General features: G+C 39.9%; 1 protein-coding gene across 1 annotated transcript in view; it reads right to left on the bottom strand.

Moving 5' to 3' along the window:
- The window catches only part of LOC142406497 (uncharacterized), a 114768-nt gene that overhangs the window by 83125 nt on the left and 3791 nt on the right, over positions 1–27852 (bottom strand). Inside the window, exons 3-6 of the mRNA XM_075495445.1 lie at positions 26070–26309; positions 13101–13364; positions 11652–11790; positions 7033–7194 (exon numbers count right to left, since the gene is read on the bottom strand). Of these exons, the coding sequence (XP_075351560.1) occupies positions 7033–7194; positions 11652–11790; positions 13101–13364; positions 26070–26309 (805 nt within the window). The remainder of the gene's footprint in view (positions 1–7032; positions 7195–11651; positions 11791–13100; positions 13365–26069; positions 26310–27852) is intronic.

Raw genomic sequence — 27852 nt, 5'->3', positions numbered from 1 at the left:
TGTGTTTGTGTATGTACCTATGGTTATCTTTCTATTTCTTACTTTCTATATATATACACACGTATAGGTGTATGTATGCTGAGCATTCATAGTGGATGAGGTATTTACAGGTATTTGCATCATTTTGGGGGGGAAAGAAGAGGTCTACTGAAATCAGTGAAACTGCATAAAATACAGCTGCTGGGTATGTCACGTGTGTGCACACATGCAGTATAAACAGTTCAAATTGTCTCCACATATTCCATATACGTGATGCATGTATGAAGCCATAAACACATATTAAAATGTAAACATACCTTTGTAAAGATGGTTACTGTGGTTTTCTTTGTTGTTCAATTTTTTTTTAATTTTGGCTCACTGAAATGGGTTTCCAAATAGCTTTGCTGAAATAATGAAGACTTTGACGTTTTTGGAGACAAATGAATAAAACAGTAATTACCTTAGCTAAAAAAATAGCATAATAAAAAGAATAAAGAAAACAATAATATTCCACATATAAGAAATGGGAGGGAGAAGGAACTCAAGTTTGTTATTTAATCATGACATGCTCTTTTTATATTTTATTTGTAAGGCTCTGAATGCTCTTTTCCAGTGAGCTCATTAATTCCTCATAGATTTCTCTGAACAATTTTTGCTAAGTAAAAACACAATATAATTCTTCAATGGCTGTAACAGTAAGAAGCTGCTCAAATTAAAGATCAATAAAAAGTACAGAAAAAATCTGTATGAAAATAAATAAATAAGGGAGAAGATGGCAAATGCTTGCAATTAGACAGGATGAAAAATCTAAAAAGAAATTAAATTTAGTTGTAATACATTTCCCATTCTTTTCTTCATGAAAATTACTACTGAAGTGGTTTTTTTTCTGTAATTTAAATGTTAAGCTGCCAGATGTGTGTCTCATGCTTGAAGAGTTGAAGCTTTGCATTATTTAGCATATTAAGATTCACAGAATTTAAAAAAGGGCTCCTTTATTGCCTGGAGGTTCTAATTAAGTAAACCTTAGCCTGGTACATTTAAAACTTGCAATACAAGAGATTTTGCTTCCTTTTTTTTCTCTGCAGCCAAGTCTCATCAATATAATAAATATGGAAAATACTTAAGATGATATAATTTTTCTTTGGCTTGAGGAATTAAACCTATCTATTATTTTAAGAAGTTTTTAATAGAGGCCAGCAATCAGAAAGACATTTAAAGACTCCAGTCTACTTTTTAATCATAGGAGTTGCTCTTAGTGGGGTGAAATGTATCTTATAAAACTGAGCTATGTAGAAATTGTTTCTTCCACATGCACAAAACAATGCAGTTCTGAGAAAGAAACAAGAATCACACAGTTCTTTATTATTAAATTGCATTTTACTTTTTTATAACTTGTTATAATTGACCACAGAAAACTAATAAAGCATTAATTAGCTGCACTATCAGCAATTTGTTCATTGAAGGAGTTTGGATGGCTGCATCAGAAAATGTAATAACAAGGAAATTCCTTTGACATACAGTACCCATAAATCATACCTTAAATACAGTTATTTTTACCATTTTAGAAAATGTCAAAGGTGTCAGCTTTGTCCAGATATAGCACTTAGCAGTGACTATTTTAGTAAATTGACTCAAAATACATTTTGTTCCCTGACAGGGGAACATAATACCATTCATGACAAAACCAAACAATTTGAGGAGGAGAAAATAGCACCAAGTAAGAATGATCAGAGACAGGCATCATAGCTATGATAAAGGTACAACGGGAGGTGTAAACTCTCTGTTAATAGATTTATTTGGAAGTCAACAAACATATGCGTAAAAGCAGGAAAATGTGATTACACCAGGGCCTGGAGAAGACAATAAAATTCTTAATCCCATGCTATAAATCTGTGACCAGGTATCAGTAAGAAGTCCAGCAGAATAGTTTTAATGCTGTACATTTGGAAGACAAATAGGAAAAAATGGGTACCACTTTTTCCCACCATTGTGGAATGGGCATGATAACAGTAATGTCCGGATTTGGAAAAGTATGGTGAGATGAAGTTTGTTTCCAGACCTTTACAATGCTGAGAGCAGTCTTATTTCTTGGTGATATTAAGTCCCAACAAAACAGTTTAGATGCTACACAGCTCACACTTGATATGGGACACAAAGAAGGTGTCAGCTGTACCAAGTCCCTGAGTTCAGCTGACACCTGCATTTTTAAAACAGGATGGAAAGAGGTTGGAAACTAAAATGTTAATGCTAGTCAGTTACCTTTCTCTCAGCATCAGCCTTCTTGGGGCAATAGCTGAGCACAGTAGCATGACCTTTAATAACAAAGGGTGTCTTACTGCTTCTTAACCCTTGCAGAGTATAATGCAAACTTTTTTATCGTCTACATTCAGCCTGGAAGTTATCCTCTTTGGTTATGTCTTCTGTAACAAGTTCTGTGGTGCAACAGGAGTGGATCTGTGCAATGAAACCAGCGATTCGGAGGATACCACTAAACACTGAGGACCCCACTGTGTGTTGAAGAGTTTATGTCAGACTAGCTTTAGTCTGGTCCTGGGAATTGATGGCCCATTAATACCTGATACACGCACCTAAAGCGCGTCCTGTTGCTTAGCGTCACCTTAAAGGAGTCCAGTGCTTGTCCTCCGAGATCGCTCTGCAATGTGAACCGGAGAGTAGCAACTGGGGCAGGGCATTCACTTCAAAAGCACCCTAAAAACCTAAATGCTAATGTAGATACACCCTTTGTGAACTGGGATTAGAGAGGGGTGGGAAACAGATTCTCCATGACGTGAAACTTTCAGAGGCTGCATATAGAGCTGATACTGTGAAATTTTGATGTATTTGGGGGGGGGGGGGGGGGATTTTAAAATATTTTTTCAAATATGGACAAAAAGAAACAGCATAGCTAGGAAATTACATTGGTTTGGTGGGAAATACTTCTGACTTATATGGAGGCAAAGTAGAGAAGGATGAAGAGCACACCCTTCTGATGGCTGCAACCTCTCTTTCAGTCAGGAGGAAAGGATTTTAGAGTGGTGCCATCCAGGACCGGGGCAGCAGACAACAAAGAAATCAGCAGCTTGGTTAAATTACAGCAGGGAAACAGAAAATAATATGAAAATCCTATCTGGACTCCCTCCCTAGTAATAGCCCAGCCTGTGGGAAACCAAACAGCGTGGTAAGAGTCAGAAAAGAGAAGAGTTTGGATTACGTGGATTGCACAACTGTAAGCGGGAGCTGAATTTGATCCCATCTGCAAGAATCAACCCAATCCTTTATACAGTCCTGCCCAGAGGAGGAAAAGGCCAGCAGAAAAAGAGAAAGTTTGGCCATCTGAGCCTCTACCTGTACAAAAAATGAAGGACAATCAGTCTTCATTTTAAAGCATCGCTTTGTTCCCTTTAAAGTGGCACCCATGAGGAGCTACCAATGAGAATAGCTTTGGCTTTTTTGGTTTAGGTAATTATTTTTGCATCTGCATACAACTATTATGTAGAAGCAAACCTCATGTCAGAAGGAGAAGAACCTTGTTGCAGTATAATGAAGAATATTGCAAGGAAGGCTCACCGGTTTTCACAAAATTGTTTCAGAAGTGGCTGTGAGCATAAATATAATCCTCTCAACAAAGTCTTTTCTCACCTACACAAGCGTTTTTTAACAAATGAAAAACTTTCTCTCCAAAGGTAATTATAAAATTAGAATGAAACTGTCTCTGTGTTTTGTATTTTGATATGGAGGGGACATTGTAATATGTTCTGAACAAATTTCTGTGTGTTATCTGCTAGTGTACCAACTCCTCGGTTAGCCTGATGTCATGTTTGCTTAGGTGTTTTTCTGAAGCTTTGTTCAGACAGAAATGTTTTTTGATGTCACAAAAGGACACAATTCACTTCCCAATGTTTTTCCATAGATGCGGAGAGGGTTTTTAATTGGTGATCTTAAGTATGATCAGTATTTAATATTCAATTTTCAATATTAAGTTCATTTTAGAAGACAGACATTGAGCAAAAGAATCCTTCTGAGCTGCTATGTTTGAAAATCAGGGGCTAAAAGTTTGTCCTGGGTGTGCCATAAGAAGTTAATAGAGCAGAGGGTTGAAGGAACAACAGAAGTAGTGTCAAACCCCCAAAATGGGCAGAATGGAAGCTGCTTGTAACAGGCTGACTAACAATATTTATGAGAAATATTTTACATGTTTCCAGGGTTTTTACTGTGGTACGTGCATAACTGAGGGCTTTGAAAAAAGAAATCAGGCTTCATATGAGAGGAAGGCTGGGGAGCAGCCGCCTGCTGAGATGAGCATTGGTGGGGAGGAAAAATGCAGTCACTGTTGAAGCTCCAAATTAAACATCAGTTACAGTATAAATCTTAGTTTACACATGGTTCTGCAGAAATTATCTGGGGATTCCAAAATGAAGCTTTTTTCCCTTCCTAGCTCTGAGTGCAGATATTGAGTTTAGTGGTTACATTACTGACAGCATTCCATCACAGAAAATCTGTGTTTTAGTAATGCGCTTTTTGAAACCAAAGTTTTGCATTAAATTAACATGTAATAGATTTAGCAAGTACCAGAAATTGAGCTCATCAAGAAAAACTTCTGGTGTCTTGTGAATAAAGATAAGCAAAAATGTTTTCCACCTAATTCAAATCCATGGATGCTTTTGGAGATCTGCTTGTAGTTAGGTAGACTCCCTATTATACAAGATCTGTTTTTAAAATCCTCAGTAGATTACAGTATTATCTCCTAGAGTATACTGAGTCATGTCTTCTGATGATGCAAAACAATGCCCTTTGAATCTAACCTTGCTCTGATAAAAGTTGTAGTAATTCAGTATCTTTCAAAATCAGGCCACTTCTGTAACTGCATTGTTTCAGGGTATTTGTAAGAGACCCTCTTGAACTGAAAATGTGGGCTCTAAAATGCTTTGTTTGGCATTGGATCTCTGCCAAACTCCACATAACTAATTTGAATAAAAATTCAACATGGTAGTTTTAGACCTAGATAAGCATTAGTGATGGGGGTAGGGGGAAGAGGGCAGAAGAAATAGTTGTCTACCTGCACAACTAATAATTGGGGTTTGAGACATACATTCTAAAGGTGGAAACATCCAAATGTTGGCAAGGAAAAGAAATCAGCAAAAAATTTTAAAAGCAGCTAAAAGCAAATGTCAAATACCGTTACATGTTATTTAAAACAACTTTTGTTCATGCAGGTTACTCATGTTTTAAATACTGTGAGCATTCTAAGCTGCTTTGCACAACTAATGTTGGGCGAATGAATTAAATGAACTTCAAAGTAGATTCCACTAACGTAAAAGTTGGAAAAAAATTTCTAAGCTAGGGCTGTGATTACATTCTTGGAAGGACCAACATCTAGAAAAGGCATGTTAATGAAGTGTTGCTCTTATTAGGAGGCGTACTGAGAACCCTTGATTGGGAATTTTTATTACTTTTTTCTGTAGCATGCTTAATCTTTTGTCACCAACACTATTTAACAAAAATTGACACCAGCTCTGTATTCTACTTCTTACACGTCTATGATGGTCAACATCAATACTCAGTGTTTACAAATCCTGGCTAAGCAATGCCATAGTAGCTCCTACCTCTATTTGTACCTGCTTAACATGAGATATTCAACAAATGTACCTATAATAGCAAATGCATAGTCCTAGCCTTCTTGGGCAGTCAACAGAGGAGGACAGCTCCAAAGAAATGGTTTTTGAACTACATTTCATGGGTTGCTGTAAAAGGAAAACTGGCATGTCAGTTGGCTTCAGATCAGCATCCAAAATTCTACTGCATAATTTAGGGGAGCCCACAGACTTGAAGACAATTACAAACCACTGTTTACACAGGTAAGAGGTAGCTATCAGACCTCAGGTAGCTATCTCTTACCTAGTATTTTTCAGTTCAATGTCTAAACATGACCTATTATAGCCTCCTAGTACAGAAGGAGAGTCACTCTTTCCCTTCAAAAGGAGGGATTAATTTATTTTCACTTGCGCTTTCAGCTCTCTCTACACACCAAGGGCATGAGTATCATCCTTTCCCTAAAATGAAAGTTTACCCTCGCCTTGTTTGTGGTGGGTGGGAGAGTCTCAAACGCTGGGGATAACTGTAGATCTCAGGTCAGCTTCCAATGCCCTCTCCGCTACCTCAGCTACTCAATCTACCTATTCATCCTAACCATCTGTACCATGTCCAGGAGGGCTGGCTGGCACCCTGGGCACGTGCACGGCTGCGAGCCCGAAGGGGAGCGCGAGCAGCAGCGGTTTCTGTGCCTGCACAGGCGTTTTCCTATCGTGGGACAGAGAGCACAATTCACTACCCAGGTTATTAAGTGGGGATGGCTGTCTATAACCTTGGTACCATCAGATCCCTGTCCTCTGGCCATCACGGTGGTATCTGAGTTTAGAATAGGACCTAGGGGTTGTGTTACTCAGTTCTCAGACAGGTATGTTTTACCTGGGATTTTAAAAACAAACAAACAAACAAACCAACCCCCCCAACAAACAGTGCAAATTGCAAGGCTTTGCCTTCAAAAGAAACCCCACATTCTAGAAGCAAATGCTACCTGATGTTAGTACAGACAGGCACTCTTACGTGATTTAGCTCAGCACAATTAACAAAGGATATTGCTATTAACATGCTGCAGGAAGAAAAAATACTTCCCAAGGACCTAACAGCAACATGTTGCGATCCATGGATATAAATGACCAAATAAAATGAAAGGATGTAAAAATGTCACGGAAACACCAGCCGTAATCTAATGTTGTCAGTGCACTCCACACACACCTTGTAATTACTAACACATTTGGCCTACTAATACTTTTTAGACAGAGGAGCCCACCACTTCTGTACCTTTTTCACCTAAGCTGCTTTTGATCCCTCACAATTGATTTAAATTCTTCCATTGCTTCCTTTGCCTAGTGAAGTAACGATGAGATGACATCGCAAAGAGAGGGGGAAGGGAGATGAGGGTATTTACACACATGCTAAGCAGATCTATTTGCAAACTTTCAGTAAATTAAATAACGCAATAAAAGTCCTAACCTGCTGGAAGCATTTTAAGCTCTTCTCTTTTCCTCCCAGCTTCTTCTGACACACACACTTCTCCTCCTTTTGTGGCATTAAACTGTTTTTCCACTTCCTTTACAACAGTGGGAATACTTCCCTTACGGGTGTCAGGATCTTTCAGGGAGGTCAGAGGTTGCCCTGCAGAGGAAATGACAAGCTGTGAAATGTAAAAGAACAATTCCTTCCACATGTTTCCTTGCTCCAGGAGCAGTAAGGGGTTGTCGGCTAGCATCACGATGGGATGGGCCAGGCCTTTGCCTAGCAGTCCTGTCAAAACTAATTTACAATTAAAGACCTGCACAACTGTTTAAAGCTTTACAACTCTGGCCAGTCTCAAGGACTGCCGAAGCCAAGTGGTACAAACCAACCTTATTTTTAACAGCCAGGCAGGCAGATAGCAGGGAGACAGACCAAAAAATGCTCTAAATTGTACAGTAACCAGATAAATTGTATACCTGAAAATTATGCTCCTGTATAATGTTTATTTCTGTTATGAGGTCATAGTTTGGGAACTGAAAAAATTTCAGCTGCTCTAACTTTTCTTCTGGTTGATGCATGGGGCACGAGCCACATGTGTTGCTATTAGACAGCAAACTTTGTAGGGGAGGGAAAAATAAAGTTTAGGAAAAAATGAGCTACTTGTTTATTGTAAAAAAATAAGTGTCCTTAAAACCATACTCAGACAGCCGAGTTGCTTTTTTCTTTACACTCCCGAAGTATAGTAGAGCGGGGGGAATGAGGGGACAAGTAACATTTCTGGAAAGAAAATGTTACAGTAATAGAAAATCTGCATGTAGGTGTTTAGTCCAAAGACAACTGAGGTTAGTCGAAGTCTTTCTATGTGACAAATCTACCCGACAAAGCAGTAGCAACAAACATCTCTGCTAGCCCAGACAGTGGGAGCAGTGTAGTCATGCTAACACAACACTGCACCCAGGCTAATATAGTCTCTGTCACAGCTCTACTATAGCAAGATCATCCTGCTGCTGGGACCAAACTAGCCTGGCTACCTTCAAACACTTTCCTTGAAAATCATGGCTGATAACGCCTTTCCTCCGACGCAGCCAGGCTAAGCAAAACTCCCTTCTTAGCTCAAGCACTACGGTGTGAAATCAACTTTACTGAAAAAGATGTACAATTGTTCATTACCATTTAGGTACAGGTAGTGTTTTCCGCTGTAATTTCACAAAAAACTGCACACAACTTAGCACTAAAGAAAATCATTGTTTCAGTATCTTAATCCTCCTCAGCCACTCTTCCACCTTCTCCCGTGTAAGCACCCTTTTTAGGTCTTGAGCGCACATCACTATATGCTAGAACAGTGCTGACCGTAACTTCAGGGCTTCAAACTGGCCAATATTAAAGATGTGTGAGTAAGTCACTAGAATGAAAAAGGTTTTCCTTTGGTTCTACAGACTACAGAGGATAAAATCATCTCTGGTTTTCTACTTGCTTATTTTATTTGATCACCATTTCTGATGGGCACAAATAGGTGTTTGCATGTCAAGTCAGAGGAGCAGCACAGACAGAAGAGCAAGCATTTGGAAGAATATTCCCAACAAGTAGAGAGTAACACTTCCCAAATGAGCCTGAGTCTGACCTAAAAGTGTTTGAACTGGACAACAAATATATGAGTGCTATCCAGCTACTTTTCGGAGGATGAAAGAGCTGTCACATTCAAACTGAGTTACGCTGACATTTTGCACATGTGAATCCCCTCTTCTAAGGACACTAAAGTTAAAGGGGATCTTGCTGTGGATTTCACAGTGAGAAAGAGTGCTCTCTTGAAGAATTTCTATATTTAGTGTTTTATATGGAGATTCACATTTCTGAAGTTTTCATGCATTTAGACGACTGGGTTAGTTAGATCCAAGCCTATTAAGGCAATGTTTCTGGTAGCTGCATCAAATTTTCCTACCTATGCTACTTCTATTAGAGTTTTTACCACCTTCTGCATAACAATGGCTAATGAATTCCATGGAGAAATTATCATTTATTTATTGACAGGGACTGTTGATCCCTTAATGGGGCAACAGATCAACAATAGAGGCTTTTCTAAAAAAAAAGCAAAGGATGGTGGTCGTGAAAGCAGAAGCTGTCTTCTTCCGTGAACCTCTCGTGGAATACCACTTCAAAAGAATGGAGAGGAGATATAGTCTGGACTAAGAGACACACTAGATCTGATAACGTGCATCTGTGACCTACAAAGGAGGTAGAATGGGAGGTATCAGGTTGCATTCCCCTGCACTGTGCTCTGGAAGACAGATCCTGTGCAGCAGGGAAGAGCCATACCTAGCCCGGCACAGAGTTGGAGAATAATGTAGCCTGGAGTTAATGGAAATAATATGAAGGTTCTGTCTTAAACTTCGAAAACCAAGACAAATTTGAAGTGAAGGTTAAAACACCATCTCCTAACCTGCTCTATTTTGCTTATGTGTTGCAACACCACATATGGTATCGATATGTAAGATCACTCACTATTTAGACTACTGCAGTAGAGCGAGTTACAGAGCACCAGTCTTCATTTAGACTGTTCTTGCTTTCTCTGGTTTGTGTCTCAACCTTAATGTCACTTTAACAGAGCTTTTTCCCCCCCCTGCTTTTGGTGGTTTAACAGATATAATATAGTATTTATAGAGCATATCAATGTGCGACAGCTTGCCACAGATCATAAACACATTTTTCTGTTGGAAATGTTGAAGTCGTGATTTTCACCACGTGATCTCCAGTTCCCTAAGGTTTGCTCCTTTAATTGTAAATAGCCAGAAAGTCATCAAGCTAGCGTTTAATAAACTTTTAATTTGAAATGGATTACCACATGTTGTGTTTGTTTACCCATTATTAAATCTCTTAGCAACATATCACCAGCAGAAACAGCATACTGTAGCACTGCATAGATACATTAAAAAACAAACCCATAGGGGATATTAGCAGCTAATAATATCTTTAAAGAAGGCTCCAAGAAAAATAAATAAATATAAACAATATCAAAAATTACTCCTAGAAATTTTGTTAGTGCAAATCTGTTTGCCATGGAAATTGCAGATCTTCCGTGATCAGCTTATCAGCATGTTTCAGAGGTCTGCACACAAAATGGGACATACACTAATGCTCTTTCACAGTTCTTATAAATACATCTTTCTGGACTTCTCAAACTGGGTGTCACAAGTGTTTCTATGTGTTTCCAGAAGTGTGACCTATTTAGTTGCAGCCTTTAACGTGTACGTGTCTGCCTGTGTACATGTGAAGACTGATGGTAGGACCAAACAATGGTAAGGACAAGTTTGATTTATTAAGAGCTTGTCCATAACTGAGAAAAATTGACTGCAACTCCACCTTTTGGATCTGCTATTCATGGTTTTGTGCTGCCTCTAGAAGCATCTTAGCAGATGTGTAGAAAACGTATGGCAAGAAAAAGGGCCTTACTACTCAGTACAATGTATGTTTACAGCTCCGTGCTTCTGGTATCAGGGTGGTTATATAAAAGCCTTTTGATCACAGTGTAGTTGCTGCTTAGCCTAAAAGTGACACAGGGCAAACCTCATTTTATCTCCTAAACCATCACTCACTATCTGAAAAATACTTCTGCTGGCCTCTTTTCATGTTATACTTCCAACCTGAGCTGCCCATTCACCACACTAAATGATTATTGCTTATGTGCTCTCTTTCTTTCCTTCCAATATCCTCCTCTTTCTCCTCCCATGTCTTCTACTGTGCATCACTGCTGCTGTTCTCAAATGCCTGAGGAACCTCTGTCCTGAAGAACTAAATCTCTGTTTCAGATCTGCACATAATATTCACACAGACACTACAACCTGTGGGCTGGCTGCATCCTTCAGTTCATTAAACAAGAGGGAATATAGGAATGTCTGTATACCAAAAACGAATTCTTTTTGTCCATGGAAGTCAGATCCCACATGCTGAAAAAGAAAAACCAATGGCAGTGTCCCACCATTCTTCTCATTCCTGGATTTCTAACAGAAGAGGAGCAGAAGGCTACATCAGGAGACTCACAGAGGCTAAGGAGAATGCTCAGCAATTCTTTAAGAAAGCCTCTGGGGAGGTCTGCTGCACATAAGCAAATGATAATTTGTCTTTCCTATGGGTTACCACTGGATTGAATCTTAATAGAATTTCATAAGAGTAGCACAAGGCATGCCTCTGATGCCAGAACTATCTCCCTGCCAAATTCGAAGTCCCTGTTCTAGCCCAGGAAGGTGCTAGAGTTCTTCCAGAAATAATTAGACAAAAAAGTATCTTTTCTTTTTAATTTCTTCCTGTAAGCTTGGTGTCACAAGCAGCTGAACTGTTATTGCTGTGACTTTCCAAGCATTATTCAGCCTCAAGCAGAGACCAGCATGGAAAATTTCATCCTCAGCAATGAGGCTGGTTTAAATTGCTTACAACTGAAAACAAAGTTAAGCAATATTAATAAAAAGAATCACAGTATTCCTGCTATAAGTCATGTTGGACCAATATCTGAATGAGGAAAATCTAGCTTAACAAGAATAATAATGACTAGCAACCATTGCAATGAAACTATGGCTTGCTCCAACGAAAGCCTGCGTGTAAAGATGAAAGTTTGAATCCATCACCTTGTGGTCCAGACTGTTCAACCTCCTCTGAGACACCATTCTTTTCAGCAATGTTTGAACACATGAGAAGTTCAGGTGGGAGATGAAGGTGCATATCACACTTATTTTGCTTATCTGAATGCTGTGGTAGTTTAATTATCTATTAAGAAAAAAAGAAAAGCCATGAACATAAGCAGTTCAGTATTACACAAAGCCAGAACATACTTGTTTGTACACTGTTTGTGAACCCTAGAAGACCAAGGTGCTGCTATGAGGATTTTAGGAAGTTCTTGTTTCTCTGTTCTCCATTTACTACAGTTTTCTTTCATATCAGTTTCCCATATACATCTTCCCCATGCTTACAGACTAAAGCAGACATCCCAGTAAATGGGGTGACTCTCAATCCAAATTCAGAATCATCTGGGAAAAGATAGATTCCCTGAATCATTAAGTCATCCCAGCTTATACATTGAATTGAAAGACTAATTTTGCAGCTTTGGAGTCTTCCCCCCGCCTTTTCAACCAATTTTGACTCTTCTGGGGTTTTTTTACTATAGCTCTACTAATGTTGTTTCTGACATTCTCTTTCCTAGCATATCTTAGGTATATTTTTGGTATACAGTCTTATATCTCTACATGATTCTGAAGTTATTTTCACTTTCTTTTACTCTTGGTAGACCCAAAAAAGAAAATTGCCTGAAAATCATCACTACAAGAAAATTAATAACTACACTTTCTATTAAGTAAACTCACAAGTTAAAATTAAGATGCTTCCAGAATTCATCTCTTTTGGGAAGCATTTTTTCCTGAGCCAGACGTGACTATAAAAGAGGTATAAGCTTGAGGTCTTGTTAAGATTCTGAATAAGGGAACGTATCTCAGTTACAATAACACCTTTAATTTGCAAGTCCAGAAACAAGGCTTCCACTGAAGAGGAGTTCTTAATTCAGGCCCATTTTCACCAAAGACATACAAAAAAGGTCACATCTGAATTACGTCCAAAAACTATTCAAAAGTAAGGTTCCTACCACAACAGACCCTTGCTTGTTAGCTGGGTATCCCAGATGTACAAATGCAACAATATCATAAACAACATTATTTTATTTTGTAGCCATGTGAAAGCACCTCTAAGATTCACTAAAACTGTGGAGGAAATTAACATGTACTGGTGGCAGGCTCAGACTCAGAATTTCAACTTTTGATCCAATTTTTGGATCCAATTACTCAGCACCCCAAACAATATTTTGATATTTGAAATAATCCTAAAATTTGGCTGTAAAAAAACCCCTAATTTCATGTAAAAGTTGGAGATGCACATGATCTTCATTTTCTTTATATGCCTACTGGGTAGGGTTGATAAGCTGCTTTTTAGAAAGATGGTATTGATTGTAAGGCTGACAGAAGGAAAGTGGAATCTGTTCTGAGGAACACTGACTAAACCAACAGGCCTGATTTTTTTTAAATACAAACCTGAAAGTAGAGATTGCATAACCAATGATCCAAGTCTTGAGAAATAAAATTCTCAATTTTTTTGAATCTGTCAACTTTGGAGTCGTAATGGCCTCTGAGGAAGGGACATTTAAATTTTCCCTCCAAAGCATTAAAATTGTTGTCACACAGCGGAAAAGCTCCCCATCCCACTTCTCGATCAATCCAAGTATGTGTCCCACGAAGAAGGAAGAGTTCAAAGAGGAGGACAGTACCTGGCTTCACAGCTTTTCTAGGTGGTAGAACCTAGCAAAGGAGGAAAAAAGAAGATTCATTAGTTATAAAAACATCACAAGGGAACCAGCTTTCTTTTATCATGTGAAGCTCTACAAACTTCACACTTTTGAACCAATTTTGTATGCTAAAACAATTAACAACTCTTCTTTTTCCATCAAATCATGTATTTGAACAATGTTCCATTCCTACAGAAAATGCTGTGCTTTTTTTCATGCTAATTTTGTGATTTCTTTTTTTCCTTTGGCTTTCTGAAAGTCTTTATTTACCAGTGCTGGAAAAACACTGCCACTAGAAAACTTTAAGACAGAGTAACAAACCAACTTGGGAATCTGAGGTGTCCCTGTGAGGGCTTACGGAGATTCACCACTGGGGTTTCTTGCAGCAACTTAGGAGAGTTCGTCCAAATAGCCAGTGAGAACACTTGCAGGCTTGCTCCTCACTGAGTCATAAACTCTTCTCCACCCAGTTCTGGGAATGATATTGGTACACAATAGCCTTCCTCCTTCAAATTAAAGTAGGGAAACTCTTCTTGCAAAGTATGTGAACCTCAGGGTAGGGTCAAAAAGGATTTTGAAGTAGTAAACTCTCAGCATACCAAAGACTGGCAAATACTGTTTATAGTTTTCATAAGATAGCTAGAGATATTTTTCTGAGTAGCTTGGAGCTGTGGAAGAGGGTTACCAATGCCTTAGGGCCCTGGAGCAATTGTGTTCCCATGGCAAAGACTTGAAAATCAAGGGTGAAGAAACACCCTGAAGTAATGAATTTATGTAAATCCCTCTGTAAGGTTTGCTGTGTGAAGCAATGCAAGGCCATGGAGAAGAGGGTAGAGAAGGAAGCAGGGCAAAGACAAAGACAAAGAAATCTACTCCTATGCCACAATTTTAACTGTTTTCTTTAATTAAAGTGGGGTTGACCCAGGTCCTGTTGAACAGCTCTAGTATATTCAAAAGGGTAAATAAAACAAAAACCATACAAAAGCTAGAACATGGCAGGTGACTACCATCATACCCTGGCTAACAGCTCTGAAAGGTAGTCACCCGGGGACAAGGGGGGCAAATACGTCAGCTACACCTCTCATACAGCAAAACGTCTGCTTCACCACTGCTCTTATACATTCTCCTGGATTATAGAGAACTGGGACTGCCTAATCTCTTAAATAAACTATCTTGGATGCTTCTCTAATAGAGGCATTGTTCTGTTATTTGAATGTTTTCCACCTTTTATTGTTCCCATTTCAGTCCTCAAAGTTCATAGTAACAAATGCCTTGGTACATTTGCCTTGCAGAGACTCCTGCTCAACCTTACCTTGCCTTCCAACCAAGGTAGAGAAAGAGGAGCCTTTTCTCCTTCTCTCCTCCCTGTGAATTAGCGTGTACTTGTAGAAGGCCACAATATTCAACGGTTCTCTGACTCTGAGTGTCTTGTAGGGTATACCCTTGGTACTTTTTGAAACTCAGAATAAGACCTCCAAATAGAAGACATCCATCCAAACTGATCACCCACTATTAAAAGCCTAAAATGCCAAAGTCTTCTTAAATTAGCAGGGATTTCCTCAATCAGATGACATTCTGCAGCTGATAACCAGCCACAAATCTTTACTGCTTCAAATATTTCTGCACATAAATACACACCTCAGCGCAGCTCTTTCTTGACTGATATTTTTAAATACAAGCATCACTTTTTTATACTCCTGATTGAACAGTAGGCAAGATAATAAGCACAACTCAGGTACAGCCAAGCTTTTTCTCTCTCTTTTTCTGAAGCAGCTAAGGGATTTACCCATACCAATAACTGCTATGTTAGGAGATGATACATGTTCATAGTTGTGCTGCATTCCTAATTTTTTTGAAAAGGTGAATATAAATTATTATTTTAATAATATGCCTTCCTGTTTCAAGTTATATATTGTGATTAGATAACGGCAAGAGAGAGGAAGTCCTTTAAGGAAATCTTTTAAAACTATAAATATTGTCATTATTATGTAGGTGTACTTTATATTAATTATGTAAATATATTCTAAGACTTAGTGTAGGCTTAAAATGAAACAGAAGCATCTGTTGAAAAATGCCATAACCCTGTGGCAGCTGCTATTAAACCATTAACAGTATCAGGTTTCATTTAAACCAGATTTACCATTTTCTATAACAGCCCGTGGGAAAGCTAAAAACATTAGGCACAAATTACTGACAAAAGAGATCCTTAATCAAGCCATACATTTCATTTGGCTAGCTGGGTGCTAGATAGTAACCTCTCTGCTAAAAATTAAAGGTGGTGGTTACAAGGCTATGATCAAAGACAATTACCTGCGTTATTGAACAATCCCAAAGCATATGCAGCTGAAATCACTGCTGTATCACAACATCCCTTTTGGTTTCTCCCTTGTTTCCCAGACTTACTCTTTTCTTTAGGATAACTCAACAATACACTCTCTTCTGCCAGCCTGCCTACAAAAAGATAGTGGTCAAGCTGTTGGTGTAAGGGTAATTGTGACTATTAAAAATTCATTTCTTTGTTTCCTGCTCACAGTTATTCTTCATTTGCGATAAGCTCCCAACCTGGACCTAGATTGCAAACTCACTCTTTGGGACTGGAAGCATCCCTTTGCTTACAGTTACAGGAGCTGGATGTTTAAGCCATGCCATGATCCAAACACAAAAAAAACATATAATAAGAAAAATAAGGATTTTTTCACACACCTGTGTGCTACAAAGCCTGAGGCTATAAGATTCATTCTGGGAGTCCTCATGCATGAACACTGGGTGTCTGACCCAGGTAGGACAGCGTCACACATCTCAGCATACATGGCCAAATAAAACATACCTACCAAGTAAGAAATGTCTTTCTGTTGAATCCATACAAAAATGCCAGCCAAGTCTCTGCCTGTTACTCTATGCTGGTGTGCCAAGCATTCACGCAAGCGCTTGTGGACTTTAATTTCCATCCTGATGGCCACAGGGAGCATGATTTATACAGGGGAACCGTATATAGTTTAGGTTCCCCTGTTTAGGAAGGGACAGCCAGGCTGAAGCAGAGGAGTTTCAAAAAGGAGGCAGGGCCCCTCAACAGCCCCACGCTAAACCTATTCCCATCGCCACAGTGAATGCACATCTCCGTCACGGCCCGCTGTCCCACAGCCACAGGGTCAGACAGCCCTGGGAGAGAGCTCGGTGTTGTGCCACCTGCCCTTCATTAGCCTCCTCCTAGGCAGCGAGCCTGAGAGCAGGGATTTGGGGCACAGCCAGCACAACCCATAGGTATAAATGCACAAAGGCATTTAGGCACGTAGCTCCAATTGAAATCCACAGTCCCTGAGTGCATGCGTGCCTGTGGGTTTGGGCTGTCATGCTCAGGTACAGGGCAGGGAATAGTTCAGGTGTTTAGAGGAGGAGGGGGATCAGTAATTGCTCTCTCTCATAAGAGACTCAGGGCAGTGCCTGGGATGGGCAAGGCACAGGCAGCTCAAACTAACCAGTTTGTTTTGACGGACTGTTTTGTTTCTGAAAAAAAAAAAAAAAAAAAAAAAAAAAAAAGAAAAAAATCAGCTGTTGTATTTTCCCCTCCTGGCAGCAACCTCTTTTGAGGCACTATTTGTTAAGTTAGTCCACAAGCCTGCACCAATACTGTTGAAGTTCCAAGAGAGCATACTACGTAAATACAGCTTCCTGGCTTTTAATGGGTCTAGTCTCTAACACCTTAGCTCGCTGTTTCTCCTTGCTCAGGTAAAATTTCCATTGAGGTCTGTGAGGTACACAGCCTTTTACAGTGCTACGAAAGCATCCAGCACCCACTTTTTACTGGTGTAATTTCTTCTGCAGAGAGAGATGCAGCAGAGAATAAATAATGCTTGTGTGTGCCTGCACAGGCACAAGTAATTCTTCTTAGTCTGCAGTTAACAGTGTTGCATTTAATTGAATTAAATCATAGTGAACTAAAATTATCTCTTGCCACTATTTCTGAATTCAACTGGTTTATATCAGTTTTATTGTAATACATCTTACTTCCCCATATGCCACCATAATTTCAGCAAAGAAATCGTTTACTCTAGAAAGAGAATGAATTCTATTTGAATATTTCAATAAACAGATCCAGTGTGAGGATTTTGAGGTTTTTGTCTGACTTAGTCTTGGGCTTTAGCCTTGTCAGAGAAGAAATAAACCTTTGCTTCTCTCCTCTGCACCTTCAAATGCTTTCAATTTAGAAGAAAAAGGACAAAAATTACATTACTTAATTCACATAACACAAAAATTTGACCACTAAACAGGTACAACTCAAGTGGATTAAAGTAAATTAGAATATTCAAAGGCAATTCAATGTTTATTTATTATATAGAAGAATCTTGCAAAACACCACATAAATTAACAGCTCATCATTTACGATTATGAAAACTGCGGCAAATGAACCTCACTGGTGTAAAACATGGGTAGAAAACCTTTTAAATAGGAAGGAGTTCCCATCAAACTATTTCATTAACGAATAAAAAATTACTTCACTATGTGAAATGAATAGTGCTGGAGACAAGGCTGTCATTGCCAAAATAAGGTGGAGTTTTCACAACCAGATTTCAAGCCCTCCCTGTTTATGTGTAAGGCCAGCTTACAGGCAGAGGGAAGGGCATTCTTAGGAAGTGTTTGTGTAACTTTGAAATTTATAAAAGGCCAGAGGGGAGGGAATAGAAACATGGACTGAGGTAAAAATAAAATATCATGTTATTATGGTTTTTCAAAAGTCCTATCTATCTTCAGAATGTCCTGGAGCAGCTGGAAACTTACTTCCCCAGCTCTCCATCGCTGCCTGTCTTTGAACAGGTATCTGAATACAAAATAACACACAAATCAAAGGAGTACCATGCAGTGCACTATCATTCATTTCCCCATATATATATATATATATTTCTTTTTTTCTATTTTCTGAAAAAGAGAACAGACCTTTCAAGCCTGACATAGGTCAAACGACTCCCTGACTCCTCTCCCTGCAGCTTGCAGATCTCCTTAAACCTTTCTGCAGTACCACCATCTTTCCTGTGACCCAGTATCCCAACCTCCCCAGTTGTGGGCGAGTATGGACCAGAAGCGGTTGCGGTGCAGCATGCGAACTCAGGATCGCGGAAGAGCCGCACGGAGCACAGGGCAGCAGTATCTGTAAGCAGGCAATTTATTCACCACTCTCAGTCCCACAGCAGTGGCAGCGAGTAGGATTTCTCCTGGCACACTGTGCCAAAGCACCCCGGTGCCTTCCCAGAGCCGGACCGAGTGCCCAATGGAAACACCTCCTACCCTCTCCCATGCTACCAGAGTGCGACAATTCCCCGCCACCCCCCTTTCATCTGGGGGAGATAACTCAGGGCATAGTTAACGCCGGCAGAATCGCATGTGGCACGACTACCTTACACCAGAGGACCAGAATCCGGCCTTTTATCTTCCCAAATACAGGGGAATAATGTTTGCATTCTGTGAGCTTTAGCCTCTGCATCTGTTGCTAATTGTCCTGGCACATCTGCTGCTAATTCTTTTCTGTTCTCTGACCAGCAGGGAGTAGTAATGTATGGTACAGCCAGCGCTAGCCTCCCCGAGCGTTTTGGTGATATACCGCTGGCCTGGGCGGATTCTGACCTCATCTTGCGAGGGGAGAAATTGTCTTTGTAAGAGGAAGGCAGGAACCCCAGTTGCTTCTCCTGCCACTCCCGTCTCATTTATTCCTGAGATTGATTCCAGCATGGTCAGAGCATGAGTCTCCTGGGATAACATAGGCCACCGACACGAAACAGCAGAGTTCATTTCTTTTGTGTCAAGAGGACACGTACGTTGCTCAGAAACCACTTGGAGCCAAGAAGTCTCACGAAGACGTGGCTCGTTTGGCACACAGGGCTGAGTCACACAGCAGCACCACTCTGTCTGCCCCGGGCTCCGGTGCAGGAGCAGGCAGCTTTCCTCTCCTTGTTGCTCCACCAGCTGCTCCATCTCAGGTCTCTTTCCTGATGCATTTCTGGATTCCCCACCATGCCTCGCGTAGCACAGCATCCCCTTCCTCCTTCAGTTTCGGTCCAGCCTGGGATGCAGCAACGCTCCCTTCACCAGGGAAGCTGTGCCAATGTGGAGTTCACGCTCCTGCAGTATTTCCCAGATGGTCCCGACCTCGTCGGGCTCTGCTCTCTTTCCAGGGGCTCAGCTAACACCCCCCTCCAGCAATGAAACAGGAAGACTGACTCCTGATAACAAATCCCCTTTTCCTTGTGTGATCTGCTTAAAAATTGCATGTTTAAGCAGGACCACTTTGTTTCATTTTGTGACTTAAAGTACTCTTCCCATTTCTGTAGTACAGCTTTGCAACTAACCTGCTCATCCTGAGTTCACAGATAACCAATTAAAACATGAAATGCTTCAAACCCAGATATTTTAAGGAAAAAAGTGTCTTCTGAGGCTGTTTTGCTGGCTCCCATGACTTGCAGATATGGACCAAACCACGGCTTTAAGCCCCTTTTTTCACAGTTCCAGGCTGTCAGCTCTGGTGAATCATGGAATTGCTCCATTTTTTCACTCACAGCATTTTTCTGATGGGGCGGGCATTTATTTTGGTCTTGGTGTCCTCTGTTGTTTGACATTCACTTGGAGCTAAGGATACAGGCAGGGGTTGCTGCATTCTGCCTTCCTGCTAATCTGCCCCAGATAATATACGACTTTTGTACAACTATTGTATCCGATGGCTCATGTCAAGCTCTCTTACAGATATAATTTCCCATTAGGTAGGGAATAGGCCATGGAGTAGTCCAAAATAAAAGCCTGTCCCTAGACACTCCTGATTTTTAACATATGTCTGCTAGATTTTCCAGCGCAGATCACATACCTTACCCTAGTTAGATATGATGCATTATAATGTAGGCCACATTTCTGAGGTCTTTGGGCAGTATACGTTGGTCTAAGCTGAAAGAGCACGCACAGTACAGTCCAGCGAGCATTTTCAAGAACTCCACCAGAGCACATTGACTAGACAACATATGAAATGTAACTCCAATTAGTTACCAAAAACAAAACCTGGGACAAGTAGACCTTTTGCATATATAAATCAATTGCATAATGCTAAATATAGTAGAATGCAATAGACTTTAATATGCAATTGCTTTGTAATATCAGCACACCAGACTTAATGAATCCTTTCAAATCTTCGCACAGTGCTGGAAATGGAGCTTTCCATGTTGGGAAAGTCCATCTACACAGCAAAGGTCTCCAGAGAAACTACCTGGCTGTAGCTCGTGGCCACAACAGGATCTGTGCACAGCACAGCACTGGGCCAAAGGAGGTCCCCGTGGCATTTTTGGCTGGTCCCACAGCAAGGAGAAAGACTCATGGCCGTGTGGGGAGAAGAGCACTCTTGAAGGTCTAGCAGCCAGCCAGAGCAGCGTGTGGCCCTTGGCTCCCTGGTGTAAGCAGCACGCAGTCCGAGGGCTGCTCGCAGCATGCCGCAGAGGTCTGTCCTCGGGACAGCACAGGGGTTTGACACATCCGGAACAGAATTGCTCTGAAAACATGCGTTTTGAGGAGCTGTTGCAAAAAGACATTTAGCAAATAGCAATCGAAGACCAGAACCCCAAACAAACTCAGATAAACAAAATAGAAGCAGTAACAAGTATGTGTTCCTGCTGTGTGAAAACAACATCAAACCTACAGTCTTCAAATAAATACAAGCGTCTGTCTAAGATTAGTTCTTGCATTTACCAAAAGGTTCACGTAGCACCTTATCATCCCAACTACAAATAATTGCATCCAGGGAAAATTTAAGTGGCTCTCATTTTGAAAGTCCTCTGGCACTGCCAAGCATTATTACTTCCTATCTTTTTTCATAGTGTATCAAACTCCTATTTTATGTCCTATAAAGTGTCCTAGAGGTAAATGTTCTTCATCTGTGCCAGCTTTTTGCTCAAGAATAAAATAAGCGGGGGGAGAAAAAAAAGTTTGTGCTCTACTTTTCCTAATGATTCCTTGTTTTGTAATTACTAAAAGCATCACAGTCCTTAGACAGCTGCTGACATACAGAAAATAAGGTCCTTGAAACTGTTTGTTTCATCATATTTTAAGAATTAATACCTTAGGTCATGTTAATAATTTTCTGATATATGTAGTTTTCAAAATGCACTTCAGGGAAGAAAATGCTGGAAATGACTAATAACAACAAAGATATGAACTTTATTCGTTATATATCTAACTCCGAATGTGAACATTACCAAAGTACTTTGCCATCTTAAGTATTTAGGAAGCCTTAAATAAAAAATAAATCCACCTCATTCAGTGAAATAGAACATCCTCTTTTTCCAAGCAAAAGAGTTCAAATTTATTAATTTTGTAGCTATATTTTAAAATGAGTGTCAGCCCCTGCTAGGTGACTGCATGATAAGTGTCCTGAAACTTCAGGAAAAGGCACTAAATTTTTCACAGCATTTGTGTTTCATTTTCAGTGTAATAAAAATATGGTGCCCTTTTAATAATGAATAATAGATCTCCTGGTATGATTTACATGCGTGGATTAAATGTCATGTTTGAAAAGTTGCTGTTTTATTCATATTGAATTTCCCTCAAGTAAAACAAAATGGTACCCAGCTACTATTATAATATTGCTAGTACCTCGCCACACTGATACATAAATATTAACCAGTTGATATACTCTTTAAAAATCTACAGATCTGTGAACTGTTCTGTCAGCAACTGTGGCTTTATATGCATGTGAACTGATTTAGTGCTATCCCAAGTTCCAGGTACGTTGGGGAAAATGCGTAGCACTAGTGCTCACGTACTTCTGGAGCTCACATTTTTTTGGCTGAAGTGCCGATTTTGGAAGGCTGGCACAGAATAAAGACCAATGCCAAATGGGTGCAGCGGGACCAGAGTTAGAAAGCAGCCTGGGGAGCCCAACACTGACTCGATTGTCCCTGCTTCTCCTCAGCAGTGCTGGACTGACATCCCAGGTGACTGGACAGCTTAATGAATATTTTTTAAATGTCACTTGCAGGCAGCCTCATTGGCGTATATAGTGCTCTTCACAATAGCTGAAAATTTCCTATCTGAACTTCCCCTTCTGAACAAAAACTCACTTCCTAACAGGCAATATTTTTTCTGCAAAAGCCTTCCAGAAATATTTATAATTTATTGCAAATACTCGAAATAGGAACATCTTCCTTAAAGGTCCCTTCTCTTACGAGGTGAAACTTGCGATATACAACAAAATATTTTGGTCCTGATAATTGAAATTATAGCTGAAAACATTTTTTTTAAAGAAGAGAAGCATTTTAGCCACACTCTGATTTGTATTCCATTGAAGCCAATGAATATTTTGACTCCGAAAAGTGAGAATGTGTTCTTATTGTTGTAATTGTTTCATACAACTATTTTAATGTTTACTGGACTAACTTAAGAAAAGCTGACCAAAAAAACCCAACCTCTTTTTCTGAGCAAAATGAAACTTTCACACACCGCAACTCATTTGTGCTCTTCAAGTCATCATTAAGCTGAAAAATGCATTCTGGACTTGCTAACACTGGGACATGGATCCTATGGAGTAATCAGACACTACTTTAAATACACTGTGAGCAAAAAATGTTTACGGACTACTTGGGTCTTATCTATAGTAGGATCTTAGACACCACGAGACAGCAATAAGGAAATTATACTAGTAAAATCCTTGGTCTAGTGTAAAGATGATGGAGTCACACCTGTGCAGGCACTGCCAAGGACAGTCTAATTGCAGTAACTGCCTTACTAGATGCACAGTAAACGTCTCATCTCCTTTCCTATCCTCGCCTTACTCAACTTTCATTCCAGACCTGAGAAAAATCAGGCAGTGCAAGATTATATCGAAAGTTTAAGAACAAAGCTTCTTTACCGCCAGAGTTAACCTACTGCATTTTTCGAATCTCAGCTTGAGTTCACATTCAGTTTGTGTTATAATGTAGGTGAAGCTTCAGAATAGCTCTTGCTTCACCTAAACCAGACAGCATTAACCCATCTAAGTCTAAAGTCCCCTTCCATAAACTCAATATATGAAAATGTCCTTGAAATGCTGGGTCTAAAACAAGTCCCCTTCAGATCATGCTGTTAGTTGCTATTCCTAAAATTGTAAAGAGTCATTTGAAACAGCAATTGCATTTTATCCCAATCCAAAGCATTCACACGTGTTTTGTCCAGCATAATTTAAGGAAAAAAAATTACTCGTGTGACTGTCTGGCCTTACTGAAAGCCAAATAAAATTCAACTGGAGCTATTAGGAGCCACTGTCTAATATGTAGTCAGAGGTTATTGGGGGAGGTAGGTTGACAAACTAAAAAGGAGGACAGTGAAGGAGGGGAAAGGAGGGAAGCTGGCAAGCTGGAGCAAAGAACATTGATTAATGAACAAAAAACATTTTTGAAAGGTCGGGTGCGCAAGTCAGACTAGCCCTGAGGCAGATCTAACTTACATGACCAGCACTTTCTGTACGCAGCAGGTAACCCATGCTGACACCAACTTTGCCGACATGACAGGGTTATTATTTTTGGAAGAAAGTAGTGTTCTGGAACAATTTCTCTAATATATTAGTTAAAACCGAGCTTTCCTTCAATATCAAGCATGCATGTCTTCATTTTCACCATGAACTGAAGTCCTATCATTATTCTGGCCAATGAAAACAAAAGCTTATTCTTCATTTGTGAGCACTTGTATTTTCCCCCCTGTAATATATCCCAGGGCAGTAGTGCTGTATATAAGATTGTGTTCAAACCCAGATGCTCATTTGGAGCTCACCACTAAGACCTCACTACTTACGCTAAGTTTTGCAGTAGATGCTAACCCTCTGAAGCCTAAAATTTGCCTCATGTCAGCACAGATCCTAAGGGTTTCTTTTGAAACATACCTTAAGGTTATGCGCCGATACCAAGGTGGAAGAACAGAAAGGTAGAATCATCCAGGGTACAACACCGACATCTTCAAAATGAGCTGGGAGTGGAGGTTCTCTAAAATTGTGACATTAAGCTTTTGCTGTCCGTTATATAGTAAAGAAGACAGGGAATCACCAGAAGGTCATTTAATCCAGCTTCTCCTCCTGGTCCTGCATTTTAAGTGGACTTGCCGAGACCTGCACCCTGGTTCACTAGACTAAAAATGAAGTTTGGTGAAGATGCTAATTAAATGTCCTCTGTGAGACTCAAAGAGAACTTTAAAGCAAACTCTGGAAAAATGGTAAAACTACCAAGCATTTCTCTCAGACCTTTGCATGAAGCATAATGGCCACCTCTAAGCAGTTACTGAGGTGTCCACACAACCCAGTAGAGACTAACAGAAAGACAAGTATGTGGACTTTGCACATACTCCTCACAAATCTACGTCAGGAGTTCCTTTGCGTTGAGGAGCAGCTGGACAAAAGACAGGTCAATCTGAACTAGCTCTTGCTTAGTACTGAGAACAGAAATATGCAGTTTTGAACAGGGGACATTCCCCAGGTAGGAGCAAAAGCAGCAGGCAAGACCCAGGAGAAACGTGATGCTGAAAACAAAAGGCAGGGCATGCCGGAGTCGTTCAGTCGCACTGCCTGTAGCCTTCTCCTTTCAATGAAGCCTGAGAAGACAGTACTTTGTCTTCGAGGCAGTAAGCAGGATGCATGCGTCCTGCCTAGAGAGGAATCCCAGTTCAGTGATCTCTCTGACAGGAACATGTATTTGTTTTAACATCATGTGACAGTCACATTCACAATTTCCCTCTCTGTATGTGTGATTCTTTTCATACCAACAGTGGTATTTACAGACACTGTTCCATTACAGATGATAAACAATTAAAAAGCAGAAAATGCAACTTAGCAGCACTTTACGTGTCACAAACCCAACAGCTGAAATGACCTACCCACAAGTAACTAAAAGCATCAGTGCCATACATAAAAGTTGCTTTATCTGAAAGCTCTTTGGGATAGGGACTCTCTGTTCTGTATCTACACAACACTTCGCCCAATGGAAGGGGCGGAGGAGGAAATCTACCATTCAGGTTATACTGCAAAATAAACAACTGAAAACGGACAAAAACTCTCCTCCTCGTTCTGTGAATGCCTCATAACACACAAAAACATCCACACTGAGAGAGACGGGGGTTGCTTTTCAAACCGTAAAGAAGCTTTCACATGCCAGAGAGTTTATCTGAGACCAATGTTTCAACCAGCACTAGGCATTAGCTACAACAGCGAGCAACTGACACACAACAATCCTGCCATGCACAGCATGCTTAGGCAGGAAAATATGTGTGCCTCAGTCGCAAAAGACAGAATAGAGCCTCAAGTGTTTGGGCTGCTTCCAAAATAATCCAAATGCTGTTTTTTTGGCAAATGGGGGTCAATGGAGCTAAAAACTCACAGAAGGATTTGGGCATTCATGTGTTCATATACACCCACTTGTTCATTTATTATTCTAAAGCTACTTTACAGAAATCAAATTACATAGCTGACAAGCTGCATAGACAAGAGAGAATAAAAGTAAAATATAAAATTAGCTGACAACACTATATGATGTAGTGTATTTTTGGCACTTTTAGAGTGAGTGATGAGGGTTAACCTAGGGGAAAAAAAATTGCACCTTCCTAAATTGCACCTTAAATTATTAAATAAATTATGAACATGATGGAATGCATTAAATATATAAGCCTGAAGGAGAAAGAGTGGATGTGTTTTAACTTTCAAAGCAAAGACAGCTTATTTAAGAAGGTTGCTTACTGTCTGTATACTTTGTCCGAAGTAGATTTCAGTGTTGTAGAAGTTTCCATCATGACTAACAGGCAGCGTTGTCCTGGCCCGAGGCTGCTCCTTCAGTTTGGGGCACTCCAGCAAGCCACCACCTAAGCGGCTGAGAACAGAAACTTTGAGGGTGTAGTGGCCTTTAGGGACCTTATCTTTGACTCCCCTCAGGCATTTGACATGAATTTCTATCTGCTGCGGTATCTTGGAGCAGTCGACCTAGGGAGAAGGCTCTGAGTTACTGACCTGGATTGAGCCGACTTTAACCATACAATTAGCAAGAACAAATTTCTTCAAGAAGAAACCTACCGAAAAGCAGACAACATGCTTCTTGTTCAGCCTGCAATTACCTATTGCTAACCAAGGATCTGCAATTAGGGAGGCCAAAAGTCGTAGAGATGACAGATAAAAAAATAGTACAAATACTACTAATAAAATGTTCGGCATCCTTGGGGGGAAGGTGGAGCTGTTGAAGTACACCACCAGAAGCCGTCAGTCTGCAATAACAAGGCAGAATTAACTGGAAAACACCACCTTCAAAAATATAGTATGCTTGCAAGACAGGCACAATATGTGATGTGATGAGCAGGCTGCAGGCACGGAGTGAAAGACAGGGCAGGCCATGTTTTTACCCTAATTATTAGCCTTGCCAAAGCTATTAGTGGTGTGTAATGTACAGACTATCCTTTCACCTTCTGATTATCATATAATCAGATTCTCTTAAAAATAGTAATGAAAGTGCAACACGTGTAGAGTTTAATAACAAATCCCTACAGGCACCTTTATTCCAAGTCCAGACGAAAGGAAACATCTGCTGCTTGCTGTTGACAAGGTGTAGTCTGAGTTACAGAATGTTTAGTATGGAATAAATGCTGTGCTACATATCAGAAATGTCTTTCTAGTGCTTTCCTTGTACACTCAGCTTATAGGGCGGAGGTTGGCAGAGGGGACAGACACAGCAGTACGATCCTTACAAGCCTTGCCGCAGTAAAGGTGTAGGGTCCGTCCCACTATGCCAGCGGATACTGCAGTGCTGCCCAAATGCAATCTGCTGGATCAGGCACATAACAGGGAGTCCCAGTTTGGCTCCAGTGTTGACTTCAATGGATAAAATTGCTTCTGCAATAATTAATTATTTAGTGCTTCAAATCAGCAATGATTTTTTTTTCCCCAAGGAATCAACGTCTTCCATTATTTTGAGAAAACACTAGTGCTAGGTCGTCTTCTTTTAATGCAATGTGATACAAGAACCCATGCCACACTTCAGAATCAAATGGCTACCTTGACTACTAGGTTTAGTAGTCTCACATTTTAAGCCTACAGTAGCTAATAATCTCTTCTTTAATCCTGTCTTGGATTTATTTTGGAAGAGATGATAGCATATTTCCATATAGATAGAAAGCTTCTAGAATTAAATTAAGCAGTTAAATAAACAGTTGAATTTGCTAAACTTCTTTTGTTTCTCAACACAAACCATACTTAACAACTAATCTGAATGACAATTATTTTCAGCTTAATTAGAAAATCTTAATTAACAATGAAGATTTAACCTTAATATTTTTGGTTTCTGAATCATATATAAAAAAATTAACATTATGTGAATAAATAAGACAATCCTTTTAAACCTCAAGGCAGGATTACTGATGCAGGCAGACTTCGTTATTAAACACATTCTAAATTAAACGCCTCTATGAATTTTATACTGAAATATATTGTGATAGTTTTGCATGCCAAATGTGACATTTTGTATTTTAGATTCATC

This window comes from Mycteria americana, chromosome 2 (genome assembly GCF_035582795.1).
Source record: "Mycteria americana isolate JAX WOST 10 ecotype Jacksonville Zoo and Gardens chromosome 2, USCA_MyAme_1.0, whole genome shotgun sequence".
NCBI lineage: Eukaryota > Metazoa > Chordata > Aves > Ciconiiformes > Ciconiidae > Mycteria > Mycteria americana.
Note: the sequence above shows the minus strand (reverse complement) of the source record. Positions and strands in the feature narration are given on the sequence as shown.